Here is a 20,853-nt window from a genome sequence, read left to right as displayed (position 1 = left end):
CAAACCATTGCCATCCTTTAATTGCATTCTAAGGTGTAAATATTTTCTATATGGTAGTATATAAATAATATAGACCATCTTAAGGTCCTAAAATTGCAATTAAAGATGTAAATATTTTCTATAGACCATCTTAAGGTAGACATATTTTGAGTGAAAATGTTTATCTGACTGTAGCAATTGCATGCTAACAAAAGTACAGAAGCACACATTGTGAAGTCATAACTCATAACCTTCCTGAGGCATCATGCAAACGTGAATTAATTTCCACGTCATCATTATTAGTGTTAGCTTCGGCCTTATATGAAGTTCGCTGCAATGGCCAAACCTTACCCCACGTGAACAGCAACAACAAAAAGGAAAAGAACTCCACAGAAAAATGGATGAATTGCAGCAAAATGCATCCAAGAGGATAGCTGATTGAATAAACTACCAACTGATTCAGTCTCTGGTTCAAAAGCACCATTCTTTAACGCCAGAATTTACAGGGTTTAAATTTTGATGGGCGGAATGTACGGATCAAACTGGCAATCATGAGAACAACTAGTTTGACTAATGTACTACCTCGAGTCACATAATGCAGAGGTCGTCTCAAAAATATTTGTGCGGAACTGAGTCGAAGTCATCGTAATCGAATCTTCCACCACGCTCTCTTCCAGTCTGCATCAAATCCATAAACTTAGGAAACAGTGGGCAGTGACAAGGAAAAAAAAAAAGCTGAAACCTTTCTGATGAAAATCTGAGCTAACCTTCATTAAATATGCAGGATCGCACGAGATGTTCTCATCAATAGAAGACAGCTTCTTGGACAAAGCCATCAACCTGACATACATATGTTTTGAGACTGAATCATCTGATACAACTCAAAAACGATTAATGTTTCATTCATATTAATTTCCAACTCAGCTTAGGGGTGGCGCACTATTAGAAGGATATGCAGTTATGCTGACTAAGTTATTGGTAGCTTCTTTTCTTTTGCTTTATTCCCTTCTCTTTTCTGTTTTACTTTTATGCTTCTTTAGATTTATTTGAAAAATTAGGCTGTGTGCACCTAGTGTGCCGGCAATGTAAAATTTTCCATTATCTAAAAAAAACAGCCAGTACGCCACCAATTTAACTAAGAGTAAACTCAGAAACTGAGTATGAAAACCAAACAAGGTTGCCCTCTGGCCATGATATACCTCAGTGAAGTTCTCCAAAATCATAAGGTTGCATATTGTACTAGATACGATTTTTGTAAGTGAAAGCTACATGCAATGTGCCAAGAGCTGAAGAGCAGCACGAAGGGTCCTTGATTCTCTTCTCTTGGCACCTTGCGTACATGCCCAAGATATACGTAGCAGTCAAGAGTGGTAAACAGAAGACACATACCTTTGAATAGACGAGTCAATATGCTCAACCATCTCACAGCTTTTATATTGCTCAGGATCTTCATGAAAGCTGACCATCCCATCCTTCTGGTTTATGGTTGCATGGATCTCACCATCTTCAATCTGGATTGGCAAAAAGTAAAAATATGTGATAGTACAGATAATGTGATCAGACTGTATGGGGCAAAAAACACCTACCATCCTAAGCACATGCATCTCAGCCTCCTTCGGGGTTTTAAGTTGAACAGAGCTGGCAATATCCTCAAGCGAAAGAGTCAAGTAGGTCTGTGTCAACCTCTGGATGTTTCGCTTGTACATTGAGGAGAGCACTTGCTTCACAAGTCCAAGGTTGTTGTCCTGAAAAAGAAAAAAAAAACAGAGGAAAGGAAGGAGGTGGTTCAGATAAATCAACAAATGGGTTTGCCATGCAGAACTGTCAACAAAATAATGCGTAGCACGTCAAGTAGATAGCAACTTAAGTACAGTTCCTGATAAGGAAATAGATATAGTAAGGAGGGCAGCTCAAGCAACTGACAAAGGAAATACTCACCGATTGAAACTTCTCAGCATTCAGCTGGATATACTCCTCTAATTCAGAGTAGTTACCTTTGCTGTAGCATGTTGACAGGTCAACATAAACCTGAAATAAAAGAACAGCGCAGAGCACTAATGACTTCAGAAGCAACCTAAAAAGGGTGTATGCAGTTAAACACTAAAAAGGATGAACTTGCATCAAGAGCAAAATTTAGCCTTTATATCTAGGGTGGCATAGACGGTAACGTAGAACATAAAAATGTGAGCATTGCCTCTAGTGAGTAAAACAAATGTACTTGATACTGAGAACAAACTATGCAGCAAAACAAAAAAAGAATGTAAAGCATTGACCATGCCAAAAATGAATCAAAAACCAAACGATGAGACAAAGCATGGGGCATGGCTAACACTTATAGCATTACATTAAACAGCATGCGACTATCAAGCATACATTCTTTCATGGGACAGATGAAACTAGGATTCCCTGAATATACCTGAGCGTGATTTTTGAGGTTCCTTTGAGCAGTTGAAGATGTGTACTTTGGAAATGATGGAACCTGTCATTTAAATGGCATAAATCTCAGCTTGTAATCCTCCTTTTTATATAAACTATTGAACATAACAACCTATTAGCATTGCTATGGAGGGGCAACCAGTAAATTGGAGAGAATAAATCTTTTGATGAGCACATGTAGAAATGTCCAGCTTATAGCTCATAATATAATTATGAAGATTATATACCACATCAGTTCAACTGGCAGTTCTTATACCACAGGATGATCTATCAACATAACAAATTTTAGGAGATCTGAGCTCTCATTAAAGACCAGAAGCTAAAGCTGAGTGCACGTGTGCAAATTCGACATTTTCAGGAAAACTAAATATCCTGATACAAGAAGTGGGAAGAGAATGCATGATCAGAAATTTAGTAGTGATAAACTAACTAGAGTAGTATATCTCTGTCTATCAAGGTTAAACCACCTGCTTATGGATTTGGATCCCTATGAGTTGGGTACCATACTGCTTTTCTGCTGCCAATTTTTTACCCATTTACAAAACCGTAGTTGTTTTCATTTGAGAGGCCAAAATATTGGACCAATTAAAGATGGCAACACTAAGATTGTGATCACAATTCAGCGGATGCAAACCTAGGCATCCAGCCTATTATCCCATTAACACAGGAAAAAGGACAGTACCCAATTAGCTTGGAATTAGAGGTTGACTAAACTTATCTTTCATCACCTGTGTACATGTTCCTATCATTACATGCATTATACTTTGTTTCACAAGCTTACCATAAATATAGACTCACCTTTATCTAGCAATGGTATCTGAATTTCTCAACCATATATCACATATGTTTTACCACAAATCTTATCTTAGCCAGAGCTGGTGTATATCAATTAGAGAGCACCAGATCGCTGGTCAAAGCTAAGGAAAAACAAGCTTTCCCTAAAAGTCCCACAATTCCACACACTAAAGCAGCAGAGGACGCAAAGCAGGAAGTGGTGAACATACCTGCCCATTCTGAATGAGCGAAACTAGGATGTATTTCTTGTAAGCTTCAACAGCAATAGCATTCAATGATGACATTGGGGCGGTAACAGCCTGTAAAAATGCATAACATTGTAAACACTGAACCATTAAACATCAAACACAAAATTAACATGTTTAAAGCCTCACATTGTGAAGAAAATCCAGTGCTATAGTGAACTTCTTCAGCCCAATGTATATCATTCCCCTGCAAGAGAAGGAAAACCGTTAAGTAAACAAACGGTACATATTAAAAAACCATAAAGGATAAAGCACATTCGTCCATATACCCATAGTAGCAATAGAGGAATAAGTCCTTTGGCTGATCAACTTCGAGTATGTCGTCTTCCAGGACGCTTAGGCCAGCCTTGTACTGCTTCGCGAGCAGGCACAGGAGAAGGTAATCCGCATGGATCGGGGTCAGCTCTTCAGACGAAGTCTGAATCTTGCGGATTGCCGCCCGCAGAGGGGCAATCCCTCTAATCGGCGCGTTGAGCTGCATGACTTCATTCTTGAACACCCTACACACACTCAGAACTGCACATACAAAATACAAATCGAAGAAAAAAAAGGTGGAATGTTTAGTCCACGAATAATGTTCTAGTACTAGTAACGAATAATCGATGCATGACAGAATCAGATAGATTCGATTTGATCATTGAACAGCACGCACACTTATCAGGCGCCAAGCGTATCTGCTCCGCCGAGCAGGAGACGAGGAAATCGGCCATGGTGACCAGGAAGTCCCCGCCGCCCTGCGCCCTCAGGTTGGAAGCCGAAGACGCGAACGCCTCCCTGCATCACGGACGAAACAACCCCCCGCAAGGTGGGGGAAAAGTAGATTAGCGCGACGGATTGGATTCGGCGAGCATACGGGATTAGGGTTTTCGCGGATGGCGGCATCAAGGGGACGGGACTCACAGGAGGTAGAGGAAGCCGAGGGAGTGGGCGCTCGGGTGGAGCTGGGCGAGGAAGGGGAGGAGGGCGGCGGAGTGGGCGCGCAGGGGCTCGCCGTCGGCCTGCCGGAGAAGGTTGTGGAGGTGGGCCAGCTCCTCCCCGCTCCCGGAGAGGCCCTGGATGTGCGCCACCAGCGTCTCCACCGTCTCCATCGCCGCCACCGTCACCGCCGCCGCCGCCGCTGGGAAGTGTGGGGGTTTTGCTTGCCGTTCGCGTCGCCGCGGTTGGGGTTTGGTTTTCTTGTGCTGCGGCTTCCTCTTCGCGTCGACCTGTTTGGTTGGATTCGGAGAGATTTTGATGGCGAGATCGATTTATTTGTGCGGGGATCTGGACCGTCCGTTTGAGTGGGGGGTGTAATCTGTGCCGTTTGTAGCAGATTCAGATGTGATCTGACAAAATCGAATCCAAATATGCTTCGAAAGGAAGTTTGATTTTTTTTTTTGTTATTCAAAACAGAAGTTTGAATTTGCAGATGCTCGTGTGCATTTGAATCATAAATTCACTGGACTGGAGGTGGTTTCGCCTGACAATATATGGAGAAACTGTACATCAATTTCCTGTGTAGCTCTTGCATGTGAATGCAAGTTTTACAAAAACTGACGAAATTCCTACAGTCCAAACTGGAGGTCAAACAGTCCACAATCAGAAAACACCATGAGTTGAGATAGAAACAGAGGTTCATCATGAACAGCTACCAAACTGGAATGCAGATAGTCACTCCACAATCTCTGTTTTACAACTATTCTCAGTGCCCAGGTGACCTAGCAAAAATGGATATTACACAGGAAACTGTATTCTTTTCCAAAACTTACAGATGCTTCCAAGATTTCATCGGCTTCACTGATGGAATACTCAAGAACTAAGATCAAAGCAGGAGATACGATATATCATCTATGTAAACAAGACAGTATAGAAGAACTGATAAGGAGGAAAACAAGCTGGTATACTTGCACTCGCAAGTCCAGTATTCTTCATTACAAACATATAAGTGCGTCCGCAAAATCGCTTACATTTATATCTATGAAAACAGAGAGACAAAAATGACAGCCGGCTGACTCCTCAGAAGTCAGAACCCACAAACATAGGATAGGAATACTACATATGTTGCAGGCTAGGATCACAATCTAGATCCTTAGACTCAAGTTCTTTGATCTTTCTCAGACAACACACAAACGATATTTACATAGTGAGTTTGTGCGGCGTCGGGGATGCATCCAGATGCTGGAGATGTAGGGCAGCGACAAGTCCCTGCCATGTTTCTCCAGGGCGAGCTGATGTCTTCAATTCCATAAGTTTTCTCTGTTTCCTGTAGTAGTCTTCCAGTAGCTTGGTCTGCATATTGAGAGTTTCACATTTAGAGTTTATCATGTTACTGTACTACAAGAACAAAGCTAGAGAACTCCATAAGAACTAGTATCATGCCTCACAATTCCTCTCAGAGTTTAAACTTCTTGTTTCTGAAAATGCAAGTTTTTAGGGGTGTGCTTATAGATGGCAAATTGGCAATCTTGCCCATGGATCCAGGTACCCGCGGGCGCTGTGCCCGATGGGCATGGGTTCGATTTTTTGCCCAGGGGCACGCTAGACCCAAGACCTTAGTGGGTGCCGCCAGGTTTTCTATTTTGCCCATGGGTAACCCATGCCCGACCCAAGTTTTGTATATCTATGGCTGATTTTTGGCCCCATCTCTCCCTTGGCCCATTCGGTTATGGGTCGGGCATGTTCCTGCTCCGTCCGTGCCCAACCCAACCCAACCCATTGCCATCCCTAGGTATGCAATCAGGTGATACATAAAGCAGGCCTCATTGGGTGCATGGTGCAATGCAAAGCTCATCAGATCAATGCTAGTAATAGACCTAATAAGTTTGGGTGGCCTGAAAATACCTGTTCAGCATAAGCACGCATCTTCTCCATTCTCGAGTCCTCCAGACCTAAAACTGCAGCATGCTGCACCTGAGAAGGCCATGTACAGCTCCCAAGGCTTGGATTACGGTCTGAAGACGCAGTTTTGCTAAAATCAAAAAGCTGTCCACAGTGGGGGCAGATGTCACCACCAAACCGCCTCTTCATAAAACAGTTATCAGCACATTTGAAGTTCAGAACCAAGTCGATATCCACAATCTCATCGAGAATCTCCTGAAACATTCGAAAACAGACAGATCAATGAAATTAGTAACTGTGTTGGACATAACTAAATTCAATACATCTAATGTCAATGCTAATTACATGATACCGAGAACTTTGTTATTTAGTTCAAGCAGACAAGGCAAACAGGAACTTACCGCCTGCATATGAGTGCGTGGGATCCCATCAAGGATGAATCCAGTTTCACCCTTATTGTATCCCTCCTCAAGACGCTTCGTCAGCAATCCAAATATAATGTCCTCGGGCACAAGTTTCCCTTCATTCACCGAATTTGCAATCTGTCCATGTCAAATGCAGAAACAATTCAGCATATTCCAATACCCTGAAACACTTGTTGTATAACATATCCCCAAAGCCACAAAATTTCCATTCAGAATATATATCTTTGCCCACTTGTGAAATGGTTCTCAACTTGTCAAACTGCTCTACCCAACTAGCTGATTAACCAAGCCATATGGTTCTCAACTTGGCATTGTCTGCGATGATAACTTGAGAAGCTCTACCGAATACTACCTGAACTACCAGCTGTTCAGGGAAAGCTACAGGAGAGCCAGCCAAACGAAGGTACAACAAGAGGGCAAAATGGGAAGCCTGCAAAAGCAGGCGGCCGCCCGCCACAAGATTCCAAGATCGAAAGTTCCAAACTTTATGACGTGAAACCCTAATTGTGTGGAATCCCCGAATTGCCCCCATGGCATCGTGTGGACGCAAGCAAATTACGGAGATGCCCCCGCAGCCATTCGTGCAGAGGGGAGGACGCTGACCAGGACATGGCCGCCACACTCCCTTTCTCTCAGCATCATGCGATCCATTATAATTTACAAGCACCAGAGAAATCGAAGAATCAAAGAGTAATAATGCTGTTAAACAACGCTCGGAAATTGTTTGGTTTGCCAATTTCGTGGGGAATAAGGAAAAAATAATGGATTTGCTTGCTCTGGTGAAAAGTAGTGGCTACGGACTTACGGAAAAACATGAGGCAAATATCGAAGATTTCGTAATGATCCAAAGATATGTGACAAGAAATTTCCAGAAGCACTCCCAAAGAGTGGCCAGGAAACGCAGGAATCTAGCCTACTTTATGATTAATTGAGCAAAAGCATCGCGGAAAAGCTCAAATTAGAGTTAGAGATTCGCCTCAAGAAAAGTTTCCAAAATTGCTGGGAGAAAGAAACCTTCCAAAATGTGTGGCGCGATTCCGACTCGAAACGACATAATCAAGCGAAAAAAATATGTGATCGCCAAATCAATCGAGGGGACAAACTCAAATCGCAACAAATTGAAGCGCAGAAACATCGATCGAGGAAAAAAAAAGAGTCGTATAAAGAAGCGGGTGGCTTGGAGCGAAATGCGGGCGAACCTTCTTGTAGAGAGAGGACGCCGGGCTGAGCTCCTGCCTGACGAGCGTCCCCATGGAGATGTACGGCACGGCGAGCACATCGGCGAGGCGGGCGGCGTGGGCGTGCTTCTGCGGCCCGGGCCTCCCCATCACCACCCACTGCGGGCCACCGCCGCCGCCGCCGCCGCCGGTGGGGCACATCTCCGCGACGGGCGCGGACTCCCGCGCCCTCGCCTTCTCCTCCTCCTCCTCCCACTCGGTCCAGTACGCCTCGTCCTCCATAGCCGCCGCCGCCGACGCCCCCATCCTCCGTGCGGCGGGGGCCAGCGCGCGGGCCAGTGGGGACCGCGCGGCGCCGGCGAGCCGCAGGACGCCGGCCATTACCGCGGGCGGCTAGGGTTTGCAGGTGTAGGGTTTTTGGGCGCTGGTGGATGCGATGCGAGCGCGTGGCGGCGCGGGGAGGAGGAGGAGAACGAGAGGGTGGTGGAGGTGAAGAGGAAGAGGAGAGCCATTTCTTCGGAGAGAAAAGCGAAGAGGGCTTTCACATGGGCCTACATGGTTGTGGGCCTTAAAACAAAGGGAAGTAAAAGGGCCGGCGTGTCGGATATGGACCGGCCCATAAATAAAAACTGAGGGCAAACTACATAGGGGCATACATAACGATATACTTCCTCTATCTAATTTTGATAGTTATATTTCATCTAGGCACAATGACCAAGGATAAATAATTATACTTATCATTTATTTAAACATAAACAAGCAATTCATTAATATTTACATTTCTTGATGCCCATGCAGTGTGGACGAATAGAGAGTCACGCATTAAATTCAAGAAAGTCATTAAAAGAATAGGTGGTTGGATTGAAATATGTCTATCAAAAGTAATTTCTTCATATTTGAAAATATGTCTATCAAAAGTAGATGGAGTAAGTACCATTCTAACATAATAACTTATGTGTGGTAACGGTAGCGTGACGTAAGCGCAGTATCGGTATTGGATCTAGTATCATGGTACCATACACGATACTCATAGGTACCATTATGAGGTTAGCATGGTTAGCTATTTCGTTGGAACAGTATTACTGTTTTATAATGTTTTAATTTTTTTATGTAAGAATTTTAAAGAATTTTTGGGGGAATTGAACTGATTCCTAAAAAAACATGTAAAATTCATATGAACAAGTCCTAAAATGTTTTTCAAATAAGCGCTGATTCACTCTTAAAAAATTAAGCGCTGATTTGGCACACCAATGGCTGCATAATTACACTTACCGCCACTAATAAATAGAAAAATCCTACGAATTCCAACGTTTGCCGTGGATGAAAGAAACCAAGAACAGGAACACGGCTAGCTAGCCATTCATCGATCGATGTGCTAAGTCATCGTCATGAGCTCGTCGTGATCAACGCCACGACGGCGGCGGCGGCGAGGAGGCGAGGCGGCCGAGGAGGGCGGCGAAGTCGCGCTCGGAGCAGGGGATGGTGAGGCCGCCGCCGCCGCAGTGGTCGAAGCCGTACTCCTCCTCCACGCTCTTCAGCAGCGCCACGAACGCCGGCTGCCTCAGGTACGCCGTCGGCACCACGAACCTCGCCCGAGCCTCGCCGACGTACACCGCGAAGTGTCCCCTCGGCACGTCCCTCGCCCCGCCGCCGCCGCCGCCCTTCCCAGCCAGGTGAAGCCTCTCCATGAGATGCTGCAGCTTGCCTCCCATTATAGCTCACTCTCTCACAGCTGCAGCTAAGCTTCACTGGATCACAGATTCACTGTCACTATGTCAGTCTGAACTCGTCCTTGCAGTATTTGCTACAGTGATAGTTACGGCAACTGATAACTGTCTGTCTGCGCACTATAGTCTCTGAAACTCTGAATTTTCGATGTGAATTCTTCTGAATTTTGCAGCAGGTCGACAAGGGTGATGCCGTATATATAGTGCTCGTTTTAGTGCAGGGTTAAGACTAAATGGAATTAAGTGTTTCTCAAGGTTTATCGTGGTGATGACTGATGACCAAGAGACAGTGTCACATGATGGTTCTCTGATGTGTTCCTTTCTCACTAGAATGAGACTGGATTTCTACGAGGACTTTTAATGATTATAATCCCTTGTATCAGCATGCCCACATATGCTGCTAAAATGGACTCTTGTTGAGCTTTCATGTCATCCCTTGTGAGAAGTCCTGGTGCTTTTTCAAATTCTGATGTTTGCATTTCAGATAACATACCTAACTAACCGATTGTCATAGTCTAATTTTTCAGTCAATCATTTTCTGAAAGAATTTTTTTATTTCAGTTCTATGTCAGTGCAGGGTTCAGTAGTTTGCTGATTTTTCTTTTTCTTTTTGCAGAAAGTAGAAACACTAGTACTTTTTTAATGAAATCCACGCAAGACGCATATCCCGTCGCGCGACAAACACGAAAAATATATCAATATCAATGGCCATTCCAATATAAATCCTGCATAAAAAAAAGAACCGGTGGTGGCCGTTCGTTCACGTCACAGCAAGACCGGCTCACTTGGCATGCTGCATGAGAAAATGCTTGTTGTTTAGCCAGCATGCTGCTGCTGCAACAAGTGGACATGCAGATGGACCCCCAAGTGTGCAAAATTTCAATTCAACTCGTGTACAAATACTCAGAGACATGGCCGTATGGGTATCCATCCTCATGTGCTTGACCACCAAATCATTAGGACCTGAAAATGGAGGATCAATGGAGCCAAATCTCTGAATTTGAAGGCCAAAATGTTCAGATTTCAGACTGAAAAGGCTATAATCTTCAGAGGTGTTCAGAGTTCAGGCACAGTAGTACATTACATCCCAGAGGACATCTGCTGCATCAAGATATCATCCAGCTCGGCACCCACAGCTTCCTGACCATGGTAATATGGTATTGGCTCTTCTGTGGCCTAGAATTGCGCATGATCGATCGCCGGACAGCTAAGGCGACTCGTCGCGAAATGAGTGACAGTGTCGATCAATCTATCATGGCTGCAACTGCAAGAGAACATGCGGCATGCTGCCGAGATCAAGTACATGATCCGGCACATTTCCCTGACAGACTTGTTCGGATGTAGGCTCAGTGATGACTGGGGTTGCATAACTGCATAAGCAGATCTTGGATCGGGAGGTTGTGTTGCATGATTGTGCAGTGAATTATGACTTTGAGGTTCTTGCTGAACAATTTGTTTTCAGTCAAAGTTCGATTACTGAAGTTAAAGACTGAGGTTGGACAAAGGAAGTATAACTTCCGGTCTTTGCATCAGCTAAGGATATATATTAAGATGAAATCTAAATTATAAGAACAACAACAACAACAAAATATCAGGTGCAACCAAAAAAAGAATAAAACAATAGAGATGAAATATAAATTACAAGAGCAACCAAAAAAAAAAGAGCAGATGCAACAAAAGAAAAACAGAGATGAATTCTGAATTGTTGGCCAAAGATTCAGCTTAACAAAAGAGAGAGTGTCCTAAGATGAAATCTAGATTACAAGCAGATGTGCAGTCTGAGTTGTTGTCCAAAGATCCAGCTTAACAAATTAGAAGAAATGCAGAGATGAAATCTGAGTTGTTTGCCAAAGATTCAGCTAACTAAAGAGAGAATGTCCTAAGATGAAATCTGGATTACAAGCAGATGTGCAGTCTGAGTTGTTGGCCAAAGATCGAGCTTAACAAATTAGAAAATGCAGAGATCAAATCCAAGTCGTTTGCCAAAGATTCAGCTAACAAAAAGATGCGTTTGCCGGGAGTCGAACCCGGGTCTATTGCTTGGAAGGCAATTATCCTAACCGTTGGACTACAAACGCTATGCGTACATCTGAATGAAAAACAAATATTCAACCAGTGGGGCATCTTAATTCGTTCTTTTTTATGATGATGTAGGAGTAGTTCATAAAGTACACGTCTTAATATGAACAATAAACTTAGCTTATGCTTATGTGCAATATGCATCCCATGTGTTTCCATTAAAGTTCTTGACTCTGGATAGGGAACAATAGCATCAACGGCACCTATGCTTGTCTTTCGATTCAAGAGCTAGCTGCATATGTTTCAGTTTTAATCAAACAGCAGGCATGTGTTTCAGTTCGAAGTTGACAATTTCTGTCCACTGTGGAAAAAGTCAACCGAGAACAGGAAGCACTTAATTTCTATGTCATGGATGCAAGTCTGAATCTGACAGGCAGCGATGTCTATTAAGTACTCTGTATACTGTTAAGAGAGCAGCAGCTTGAAGGCTGCCCCTTGAAATGTATTCCTTTTCGTTCATTTTTTTGTTAGTCTTTGACCTGATTTGGCGGTGTTCAAAGTTGAATTTTGGCCAATATTTCAAAATAAGTTAGGCATGACCGCGCTGAAGTTTAAGACGCCTCTTGCTTGACTAGTTTGTAGTTTACACATACGCTGGCTGAAAAATTGTTCCAATGTACACATTGTACAGGAGCTTCTTCAGCATCTGCACAACTATCTCACACGATTTCAGAAAGTTCAGATAGTCTGAAACTTGAATGAGAAGATCGGTGAGTTGTCTGCTCTTATCAATTTGTCATGTACTCGTATTTTGTAAGTTATTTTTCTTTTCGCCGGGCCGTATTTTGTAAGTTTTGTTGTTCAAACTCAATAATAGTAACACTGTAACAGAGAAATATCTGGAAGTTGCTGTATTTAAAAGTTCATTCTCAGTTCCTGGTCAGTACACACCGAAGTCATAAATTTCAGTAAGATGAAGCGATTTCGTTTAAAATTTTTAAACTTTCAGTACAAATAAAAGTTCGAAAACCTGCAAGATGAAGCGGTTTCGTTTAAATTTTCAAACTTCAGTACCAAAAAAGTGCGTTTGCTGGAAGTTGCTGTATTTAAAAGTTCATTCTCAGTTCCTGGTCAGTACACACCGAAGTCATAAATTTCAGTAAGATGAAGTGATTTCGTTTAATTTTTTTAAACTTTCAGTGCAAATAAAAGTTCGAAAACCTGCAAGATGTAGCGGTTTCGTTTAAATTTTCAAACTTCAGTACCAAAAAAGTGCGTTTGCCGGGAGTCGAACCCGGGTCTATTGCTTGGAAGGCAATTATCCTAACCGTTGGACTACAAACGCATCTTATGGTAGATTTAAAAAAATTGCAATGTTATCAACAAATCTTTAATTTCTGGTGCAACTTCTTTTTGTCAGAAGAGGATCAATGCTGAGGTACTGAACCTAATGCAGTAATGCATAATTGATGGGTATCTTTTTTTTTAGATAATTAACCGATGACTATCTTTTCGTCAATGAGTTGTGCATGAGACAGACCATGTGTTTCAGATGAGCACTTAAATGGGAAAAACGGAAGAAAAAAAAAGCAACAAGGCCTAGTACTTTCATATGCGATTGTTGCTCCATTCTTGTTTGTTCAGGAACAGCACTCTGACAAAGTGACAATCTAGTGCACTCGGTGTCTGTCCTTAAAAAAAATGCCAAGTTGAAGCATATATAATCATTTAGTTGCACGCGGCATGATCAATTAGCATCCGGTTTCATCCATCCGTATAACAGAAAATGATACGGAAGTCTGAATCCAGGAAAAGTACAGCAAATTCAGTGCTCTGCGCTGTCTTGAGAGCACTGTGATGGGCACCAAGTCTAAGACTGTCCCAATCTGTCTCTCTCCAAAAAGTTTCAGGCCCTGTTTAGAAGGTGTTTAGATCCAGGGGTGTAAAGTTTTGGGCCATAAAAATCAGCTTGCAAAAAGTATCTCATATAGCTGATAAGCAATTTTTGCTGCAACTTCTTTTTATTAGGATAGGATCAATGCTGGGGGTACCAAACCTAATACATAACGGATGACCATATTTTGTTTTACATAATTATTAACTGATGATGCCTGTTTTAAATGGGAAAAACGGAGAAAATAATAAGGCCTGCTACTTTCATATGCAACTGTTGCTGAATTCTTCTTTCTCCAGGAACAGCACTCTGACCATCTAGTGCACCCGCTGTCTCTCCGTAACAAAAAATGACAAGTTGAAACACATATATAATCATTTAGCTGCACGCGGCATAATGAATTAGCATCCGGTTTCATTTCATCCGTCCGTATACCAGGAAATGATACGGAAGTCTGAATCCAGGAAAGCACAGCAAATTCAGTGCTCTGTGCAGTCTTGAAAGCTCTGTGATGGGCACCAAGTCTAGGACTGTCTCACTCTCTCTCTCTATCTCTCCCCCACAATTTTAAGCTTTCAACCAATGCTCTGAATGTACGATGCAAATCTGGACAGTGATGTTTATGAATGCATGCAGCTCATGTTCATCAGGATTTCAGTCTCTTTTCCTCGCAGTGTCCAGCTCGGCTATTTGCAGGTTGAAATCACAACGCATTGGATTTGTGTATCTTCGTATTAATAGAGAGTTAAAATCACTATACTCCCTGTCTCTAAGACTCTAACGTCTCTTCCATTCCATGGTTATTTCACATAGATTTAGCTCGATCGGGAAAACAAGGAAACTAGGGGTTCGGAGTTTCATTTTCCGAACCCCCACCCTACAGGTTTTTTTTCCCCAAGAATCGCCAAAATTTAACTCTGAAATTTGATCCTTCTGCTACGTTCTTGCAGACTAGCAGTTTTTCACACCTGACCCTAAAAAGCCTCTGAAAAAAATTTCTCATAATTTTTCGCATTGACTTAGTGCATAAAAACGATGAGAAAAGGGGTTCGCGAGAATAAAACTCCGAACCCCACCAACACTTCTTTTCACTCTGAACCTTCTGTTCCGTTCTTGCAGATCCAACGATGCCTGACAAAATGTTCAGGACGGCTGAAACGATGATGTTCTTAAACGATGAGAGAGAAAAAAATGAAACATAATCCCATTAATCCGGATTTCTGTGTCTGTTTAATTCTCCATGTACAGAGAAGAGTCCAACTAGATTGCACGCAGCCTAGTGGTAAGTGACCTGAGTAGCACACCAAGCTTTTGAGTTTAAATCTCTGTCGAAGCGAATTTCAGATTGGGTTATTTGAGGGCTAAGTTCCCTATTCGATTATCTGCATCCTGAAAGATGAAAATTACTCTATTCCCCCATCCTGTAGGAATGATGTATGTATCCAGGTTAATGACCGTATCATTCTGTCTGATTGTTTTTTTTCTCTTTTTTTTCACCGATTTAGTTCGGGCAAACGTTGAAACATGGGGTTCGGAGAATTGGACTCCGACCCCACATTCTTGAAAAATTACTTGGACATGGGTCGAAATTGGCAACAACTTTCCATCAAATGATGTTATCATACAAGTAGTACAACGAACGATCTCATCAGCAAGAAGGATTCCAATTAATCCTCAGCAACAAGAAAAGAGAACACAAAAATCCGTCATAGCTAGCTAATTAACTAGAAGCTACTAATTAACTAATTAACAGCGAGCTAGTGGTGGTGGTGGTCGTCGGAGGCGATGGCGCCGGCGACGAAGGAGGCGAAGTCGCCCTCGGTGGCGCAGGGGATGGTGAGGCCGCCGCAGCGGTGGCAGTCGAAGCCGAACTCCTCCTCCACCCGCTTCAGCAGCAGCACGAACGACGGGTGCTTCAGGTAAGCCGTCGGGATCACGAACCGCTTCCGCCTCTCGCCGACGTACACCGCGAAATGCCCCCTCGGCACGTCCGCCGCCGCCGCCGCCGCCGTCGCCGCCGACGACGACGACGACCGGCTCCTCGCCAGGTGCATCCTCGACATCAGCTGGTACAGCTTCCCCGCCATATTATCACAGTGATCGATCGAGCTTGTTTATTCTTGCTTGCAATTAACTGAGCTGGTGATGCTGCTGTATGTGTTTGTCTGAAATCTGAAGAGTGAAGTGAAGTGAAGTGAAGTGAAGAGTGGTGAGAGGCAAAGCTGCTTATTTATAGGTGAGCCGTGAGCTCGATGATCACTCGATCAGCGTCACTGCAGTAGCCTAGCTTCTTTGTTGGCAAGCTGGACATGTCACATGGACGCATGCATGGTCATGCAATATAAAAAGAGAGAGAGAACTTTACGGTATATACTGCCACTATATACTAGTAGTATATAGATGTGCAAAAAGGATAGAAAATTAAAAAGCACTTTCGAGTAATTTCGTGGTTGAGAGTTAATCCAATTTAATTGGGACATGCTCATGCCGTCACTGGATCTCATTTATGCGCATGAGAGACGCATTGCAGTCGAACGATTGCTGCTCAATTCTAATCATTATTTAAAAAAATCTATGTACTTTGGTTATGACCAATTACCAGTTAAATAATATAAGTTACATAGCAGGTGTGTGTAAAAAAACTTATAAATTTTAAGTGAAAAAATAAAGTAGTTTATACTATTAAATCATTTGTACTCAATATATTGGACCATACAAGTTCTTATGTAGTTGTGCCTACATATGTGGCATGGTCGTGAATATAATGCAGCTGCATCCATATGGATGATCGAACCTGGACCAGCTGCCAATGTCTGGGTTCAGCAACTATGACACAGTACAGTGCATTGTACATTGCACAGTGAGCAAGCTCGCTCGCTCGAGAGGCAGCTCCACCAACCATGGACCATGGCTGCCACTCGCATCAACGACACTCGCACTGGGATTCTACTGCCACTCGATCATGGAGCTCTCCAAGAAGACGACGGCATCTATCCTGCAATGATTGGACGGTCAGCTAGCTAGCTATAGCTAGCAGCCTGAATTGTTTGCTGGGCGTGTGCAAATTGGCCTGAATTATTTAGGATTTTTCAGACACACGCACACATGGGCTGCATACTGAAATGATAGCCGTAGGGAAATTATTCTATACTCTAATACATCCCCTCGTTATTTGTATGTCATTCAAATGAGTATGAAGAAAATAAAAAAAAATCAACAAGATATACAAATATATATAAGGTTGAATTTAACTTGTACAGATATACATTAACTACATATAGTTTTTTTTTTCCGTTGCAATTCGTAGAAGTTAAATTTTAACATGCATGTTTGTGAAATGTAATATGTAACTTATTGGTTTTTTAAATAAAATTATAATCATTTAGAAAACATGCAATCAGAATCCACTCCCGATATCCGAATGCTCCAGAATTCTCGAGCAATAAACTGTAGGCTAACAGCGGCTGGAGGATACCAAAACCGGGGGCTCCAAGATCACATCTCACATGGATTCATGGATGGATGGTTTTGGTATCGAGGAGAATATGGAGGAAACCAGGAAAGGGGATTATTTGTCTGGGCCTGAATGAATCTGCAGAGAGTACATGTGGGCACAGAGAAATTAACCTGCATGTCTCTCGATCAATTTGATCATGGATGGTCCTGAGAATTCAGAGGTAGCAGTAGAAGTGTACGGCCAGCCCTGTGCAACCTGCAACATGCTTGTAATTTGCATATGCCGCCTTGTGATGAATGTTGGATAATCGGTTTTTGTACGTACGACGTGCTCACCGCTAGAGATGCAGTAAGTCTCACTACACGTATAAAATTAAACTCTATTTCATACTCCATCCGTTTTAAAATGTTTTACACCATTAACTTTTTAATACGTGTTTGACCATTTGTCTTATTAAAAAAATTTAAGTAATCATTTATTCTTTTCATTTCATTTGATTCATTGTTAAATATACTTTGATGTACACACATAGTTTTACATATTTTATATTTTTTTTTAATAAGACGAACGGTCAAACATGTGCTAAAAAGTCAACGGTGTCAAACATTTTGAAACGGAGGGAGTAGTTTATTTCTCACTTAATTGCTAGTAGAAATTTGGAAAAAAAAATAGTTGAAAGAAAGCTAATATTAGTTGCCACATATTTGTACTTAGTTGAAAGAGAAGAATTGAGATAATAACAAACTACATATTTGAAACTAGCTACAACACAGATTTCAATCAACGAGCTTTATAAGTAAGTGAAGTATAAGTAGAAGCTTTTTTATTTGTTTTTATATTTCATCTCTTTTTAATATAAACTTATGATTGTATGTCTTATAACAGATGCCGGACATCTAATCCATTTCCATTATTTAAAAATGATTAATGATGTAATATGCATGTATGTGTAGCTAGTCTTGTCATATTTCTCTTTTTTTTAAGATAATGGAAATGAATTACATCTCCGGTTTATGTCATAAGACACAGCCATGAGTCTTGTCATATCTCTCTGAGTCATTAACGCGTGAGGCTTGTTTGTTTGGAGGGAATTTTGCTAGAACTGTAACTGCCTAAGCAATTGTCTAATTGTTCAATCATACGTGACAAACTGTGACAACTTAAGACCGCAAAGCAAACATGCCGTAAGTTTTTATTTCTACGTGCTAAACCTTCTGTAAAAAGCGGGGACCAAACCCGAGAAAAAGTGTTGTACGGATGGTGTGTGTGGCCCGTCCGACGTGGGCCTCCGTATTGACTGCATTTTGGGCCTCACTGTGTTACAATCGCAATGACAGGTAGTGGGGGCCCATAATCTTTGACGGGCCTTACTTTCTGAGGTTGAGACTGTAGGAGATTGTGGGCTACCGTATTCTGGGCCGTAAAGTAAGTACTCGTGATATGTAGGCCCAATAGCAATGAAAAAGATGGCTGTAGGCCGCTAGCAGAACTGGGTTGTCAACTAAGTAGTAGAATAAGAAGAAGAGAATTGGGCTGAGGAAACATGTCAATCCAAACTCAATACCAAATTGACCTACTAGCATTTTACTCCCTCTGTACCAAAACAATTTCATTTTTCGCACATCCCTCATATACCAATACAAAACCAAAAATACTATTGGCAATGATATAGGCCCGAGGATATCACGTCTAGAGGGAGGAGGCCGCCCTCAAACCTACGTGGCTCCCCGCGAGGGGGGATCAAACCCGGGGTGGAGCGATGGCTACCCCCACCCAGCTAGAGGGAGGAGACCACCCTCAAACCCACGTGGCTCTCCCCGAGGGGGGTCGAGCCCGGGGTGTTGTGGCGGCTGCCCCCTCCCAGCTTGGGGTCGGGCCGCCCCCAAACCCACGTGGCTCTCCCCGAGGGGAGTCGAGCTCGGGTGTTGCGGCGGCTGCCCCCTCCTAGCTTGGGATTGGGCCGCCCCCAAACCCACGTGGCTCCCCCCAAGGAGGGTCGAGCCCGGGGTGGAGCGGCGGCTGCCCCCTCCAAGCTAGAGGGAGGAGGCCGCCCTCGCTTGGGGTCGAGCTTCCCTGACCCCCTCCACGTATCAACCCACGTGTACAGGGTTAGGTGGGCGTGCCTAACGCCCACCTAACTGCATTTAAAGCGGTCTATGCAACCGCGTCATGCCACATTTAATGCGGCGTGCTGCGCATCTGACCGGTCTGTGACCGGTTGAATGACCGATGGGACGGCGACTGTGTACCCCCGCCCTGTCAGTGTGTCAGGCGGCGAGCGACGTGCTCCGTCCCATCCCATCATAATGATGAGGGGCTTCACAGCCTCTTACCCCAGTCAGAGCTGGTCCAACCACTCTGAACTGACCCGGGTTCTCGTTTTCTAGTGTGAACGAGAACCTGGAAGTCCTCATCCATTAAATGACGAATGACAAGGGCGCCATGCATGATTTGATGGGCCCCGCGTAGCAACCGACGTGCAGATAGCTTCTAGGCTAAGGCAGAAGACATGTAATTAATATAGAGAATATTTTCCCTTCTCCCTAGGTAGCACTCGCAGCACATGTAGTATCCCCTTAGAGTATAAAAGGAGGACCATGCCTAGCGAGGAGGGGGGATCGGACTGAAGATCCCTGAGCCAAAGCTTGTCTAACCCTAGCTTGCATACCAGGGATTCAGGGACTTTCTAAGCACAGAAGAATCATACACACAGGAGTAGGGTATTACGCTTCATAGCGGCCCGAACCTGTATAAATCTCTTTTGTCTCATCGTCTTGGAGGAGCCTCCGAGATCAAGATCACACACAGTTTCACTCACCAAATCCTCGAATCTCACCCGCTGCTCCTGTTCGAACTCTCAAAGGGGGGCCTCACAGCCTCCCGCTAGAGAGGGTCACCCCTCGACAACTATAGTATCCCCCACTTTATCAAATTTCAATGAAATTATTCTTCTCATTATCCACTCCCAATGCATTTATCTTTTATTTTCATAAACTCCGATGCAATGGTTTATTTTGAATAAATGGGAGGGAAAAAAACAAATTCTAGAACTGATGGAGTGCGTTCGACATAAGCAGATTGAGTGAAAAAAAAGTCTCTCATTTCTACATGCACGCTTCCTGAACTATTAAACGGTGTTTTTTTTACAAACTTTTTATTTATGAAAGTTATTTTTAAAAAATCATACTAATTTCTTTTGAAGTTTAAAATAAATAATAATCAATTAATCATACACTAATAATTCATCTCATTTTACATATTCTTTTCAATCTTCACTAATCCTCTTATCTCAAACACTCATATGTTTTACACATTCTTTTCGTAACTCACATCTCTCGTTTTCCGCATAAACTTCCTAAACACTCAACGGTACATATTTTTTTATATATATAAAAGTTGCTTTTAAAGAATCATATTAATCTACTTTTCAAAACAAAATAATTAGTAATACTTAATTATTTATGTGTTAACGAGTCGTTCGTTTTATGTGATAGAATTACTCCAGTTTCAACACCAGAAACCAAACACAGCATAAGCATATGCCTTTTTTTTTTCGGTTCAGGTGATGAGGAGTCCGGACACTGTTGGGCGTTCAATGAATCCAGTAGGGAGTCCGGACATGGAGCATGGACGCTGCAGACAGAAGACAGAGAGGTTGCTTGCTTGAAGAAGGAAGGAGGAGTAGGTGACAGGTAGGGCCCCAAGATGACGCCCAGCTGTCGATCCACCCAACTCCGACCGGGGTCCGGCCCCCAGATCAGACTCATCAGACACCTCATCTCTCATCCCCTCACAACACACGTGTTCCCCGCGTGCCATTTTCAGACACCATTGCTTTCGCTTTGCTTAGCAACTCGGCAATGCAAAAAAAAAGAAAAGAA

General features: G+C 43.0%; 4 protein-coding genes and 2 non-coding genes across 6 annotated transcripts; all 6 read right to left on the bottom strand.

The window, feature by feature from the left end:
- Positions 1–355: 355 nt before the first annotated feature.
- Positions 356–4,666, bottom strand: LOC127782119 (COP9 signalosome complex subunit 3). The gene is made up of 11 exons (XM_052309193.1): positions 4,356–4,666; positions 4,108–4,229; positions 3,725–3,971; positions 3,585–3,642; positions 3,420–3,509; positions 2,396–2,458; positions 1,918–2,007; positions 1,566–1,724; positions 1,369–1,490; positions 747–819; positions 356–657 (listed from the first exon to the last, which is right to left on the bottom strand). The coding sequence occupies exons 1-11, from the start codon at positions 4,541–4,543 to the stop codon at positions 589–591; spliced, it is 1,281 nt and encodes a 426-aa protein (XP_052165153.1). The 5' UTR covers positions 4,544–4,666; the 3' UTR covers positions 356–588.
- A 647-nt stretch (positions 4,667–5,313) lies between these two features.
- Positions 5,314–8,368, bottom strand: LOC127782120 (probable adenylate kinase 7, mitochondrial). The gene is made up of 4 exons (XM_052309194.1): positions 7,897–8,368; positions 6,674–6,814; positions 6,276–6,527; positions 5,314–5,723 (listed from the first exon to the last, which is right to left on the bottom strand). Exons 1-4 carry the CDS (start codon positions 8,254–8,256, stop codon positions 5,571–5,573), a joined length of 906 nt encoding a protein of 301 aa, XP_052165154.1. The 5' UTR covers positions 8,257–8,368; the 3' UTR covers positions 5,314–5,570.
- A 910-nt stretch (positions 8,369–9,278) lies between these two features.
- On the bottom strand, positions 9,279–9,587 carry LOC127782121 (auxin-induced protein 15A-like). Its single transcript, XM_052309195.1, has one exon. It carries the CDS (start codon positions 9,585–9,587, stop codon positions 9,279–9,281), a length of 309 nt encoding a protein of 102 aa, XP_052165155.1.
- A 2,021-nt stretch (positions 9,588–11,608) lies between these two features.
- Positions 11,609–11,680, bottom strand: TRNAG-UCC (transfer RNA glycine (anticodon UCC)). The gene has a single exon. It is a non-coding gene; the product is annotated as a tRNA-Gly (tRNA).
- A 1,214-nt stretch (positions 11,681–12,894) lies between these two features.
- TRNAG-UCC (transfer RNA glycine (anticodon UCC)) lies at positions 12,895–12,966 on the bottom strand. The gene has a single exon. It is a non-coding gene; the product is annotated as a tRNA-Gly (tRNA).
- Positions 12,967–15,105: 2,139 nt separating this feature from the next.
- On the bottom strand, positions 15,106–15,694 carry LOC127782811 (auxin-induced protein 15A-like). Its single transcript, XM_052310076.1, has one exon. It carries the CDS (start codon positions 15,600–15,602, stop codon positions 15,273–15,275), a length of 330 nt encoding a protein of 109 aa, XP_052166036.1. The 5' UTR covers positions 15,603–15,694; the 3' UTR covers positions 15,106–15,272.
- Between the last annotated feature and the right edge of the window lie 5,159 nt (positions 15,695–20,853).

The sequence above is a fragment of the Oryza glaberrima genome, chromosome 8 (genome assembly GCF_000147395.1).
Source record: "Oryza glaberrima chromosome 8, OglaRS2, whole genome shotgun sequence".
Taxonomy (NCBI): domain Eukaryota; kingdom Viridiplantae; phylum Streptophyta; class Magnoliopsida; order Poales; family Poaceae; genus Oryza; species Oryza glaberrima.
Note: the sequence above shows the minus strand (reverse complement) of the source record. Positions and strands in the feature narration are given on the sequence as shown.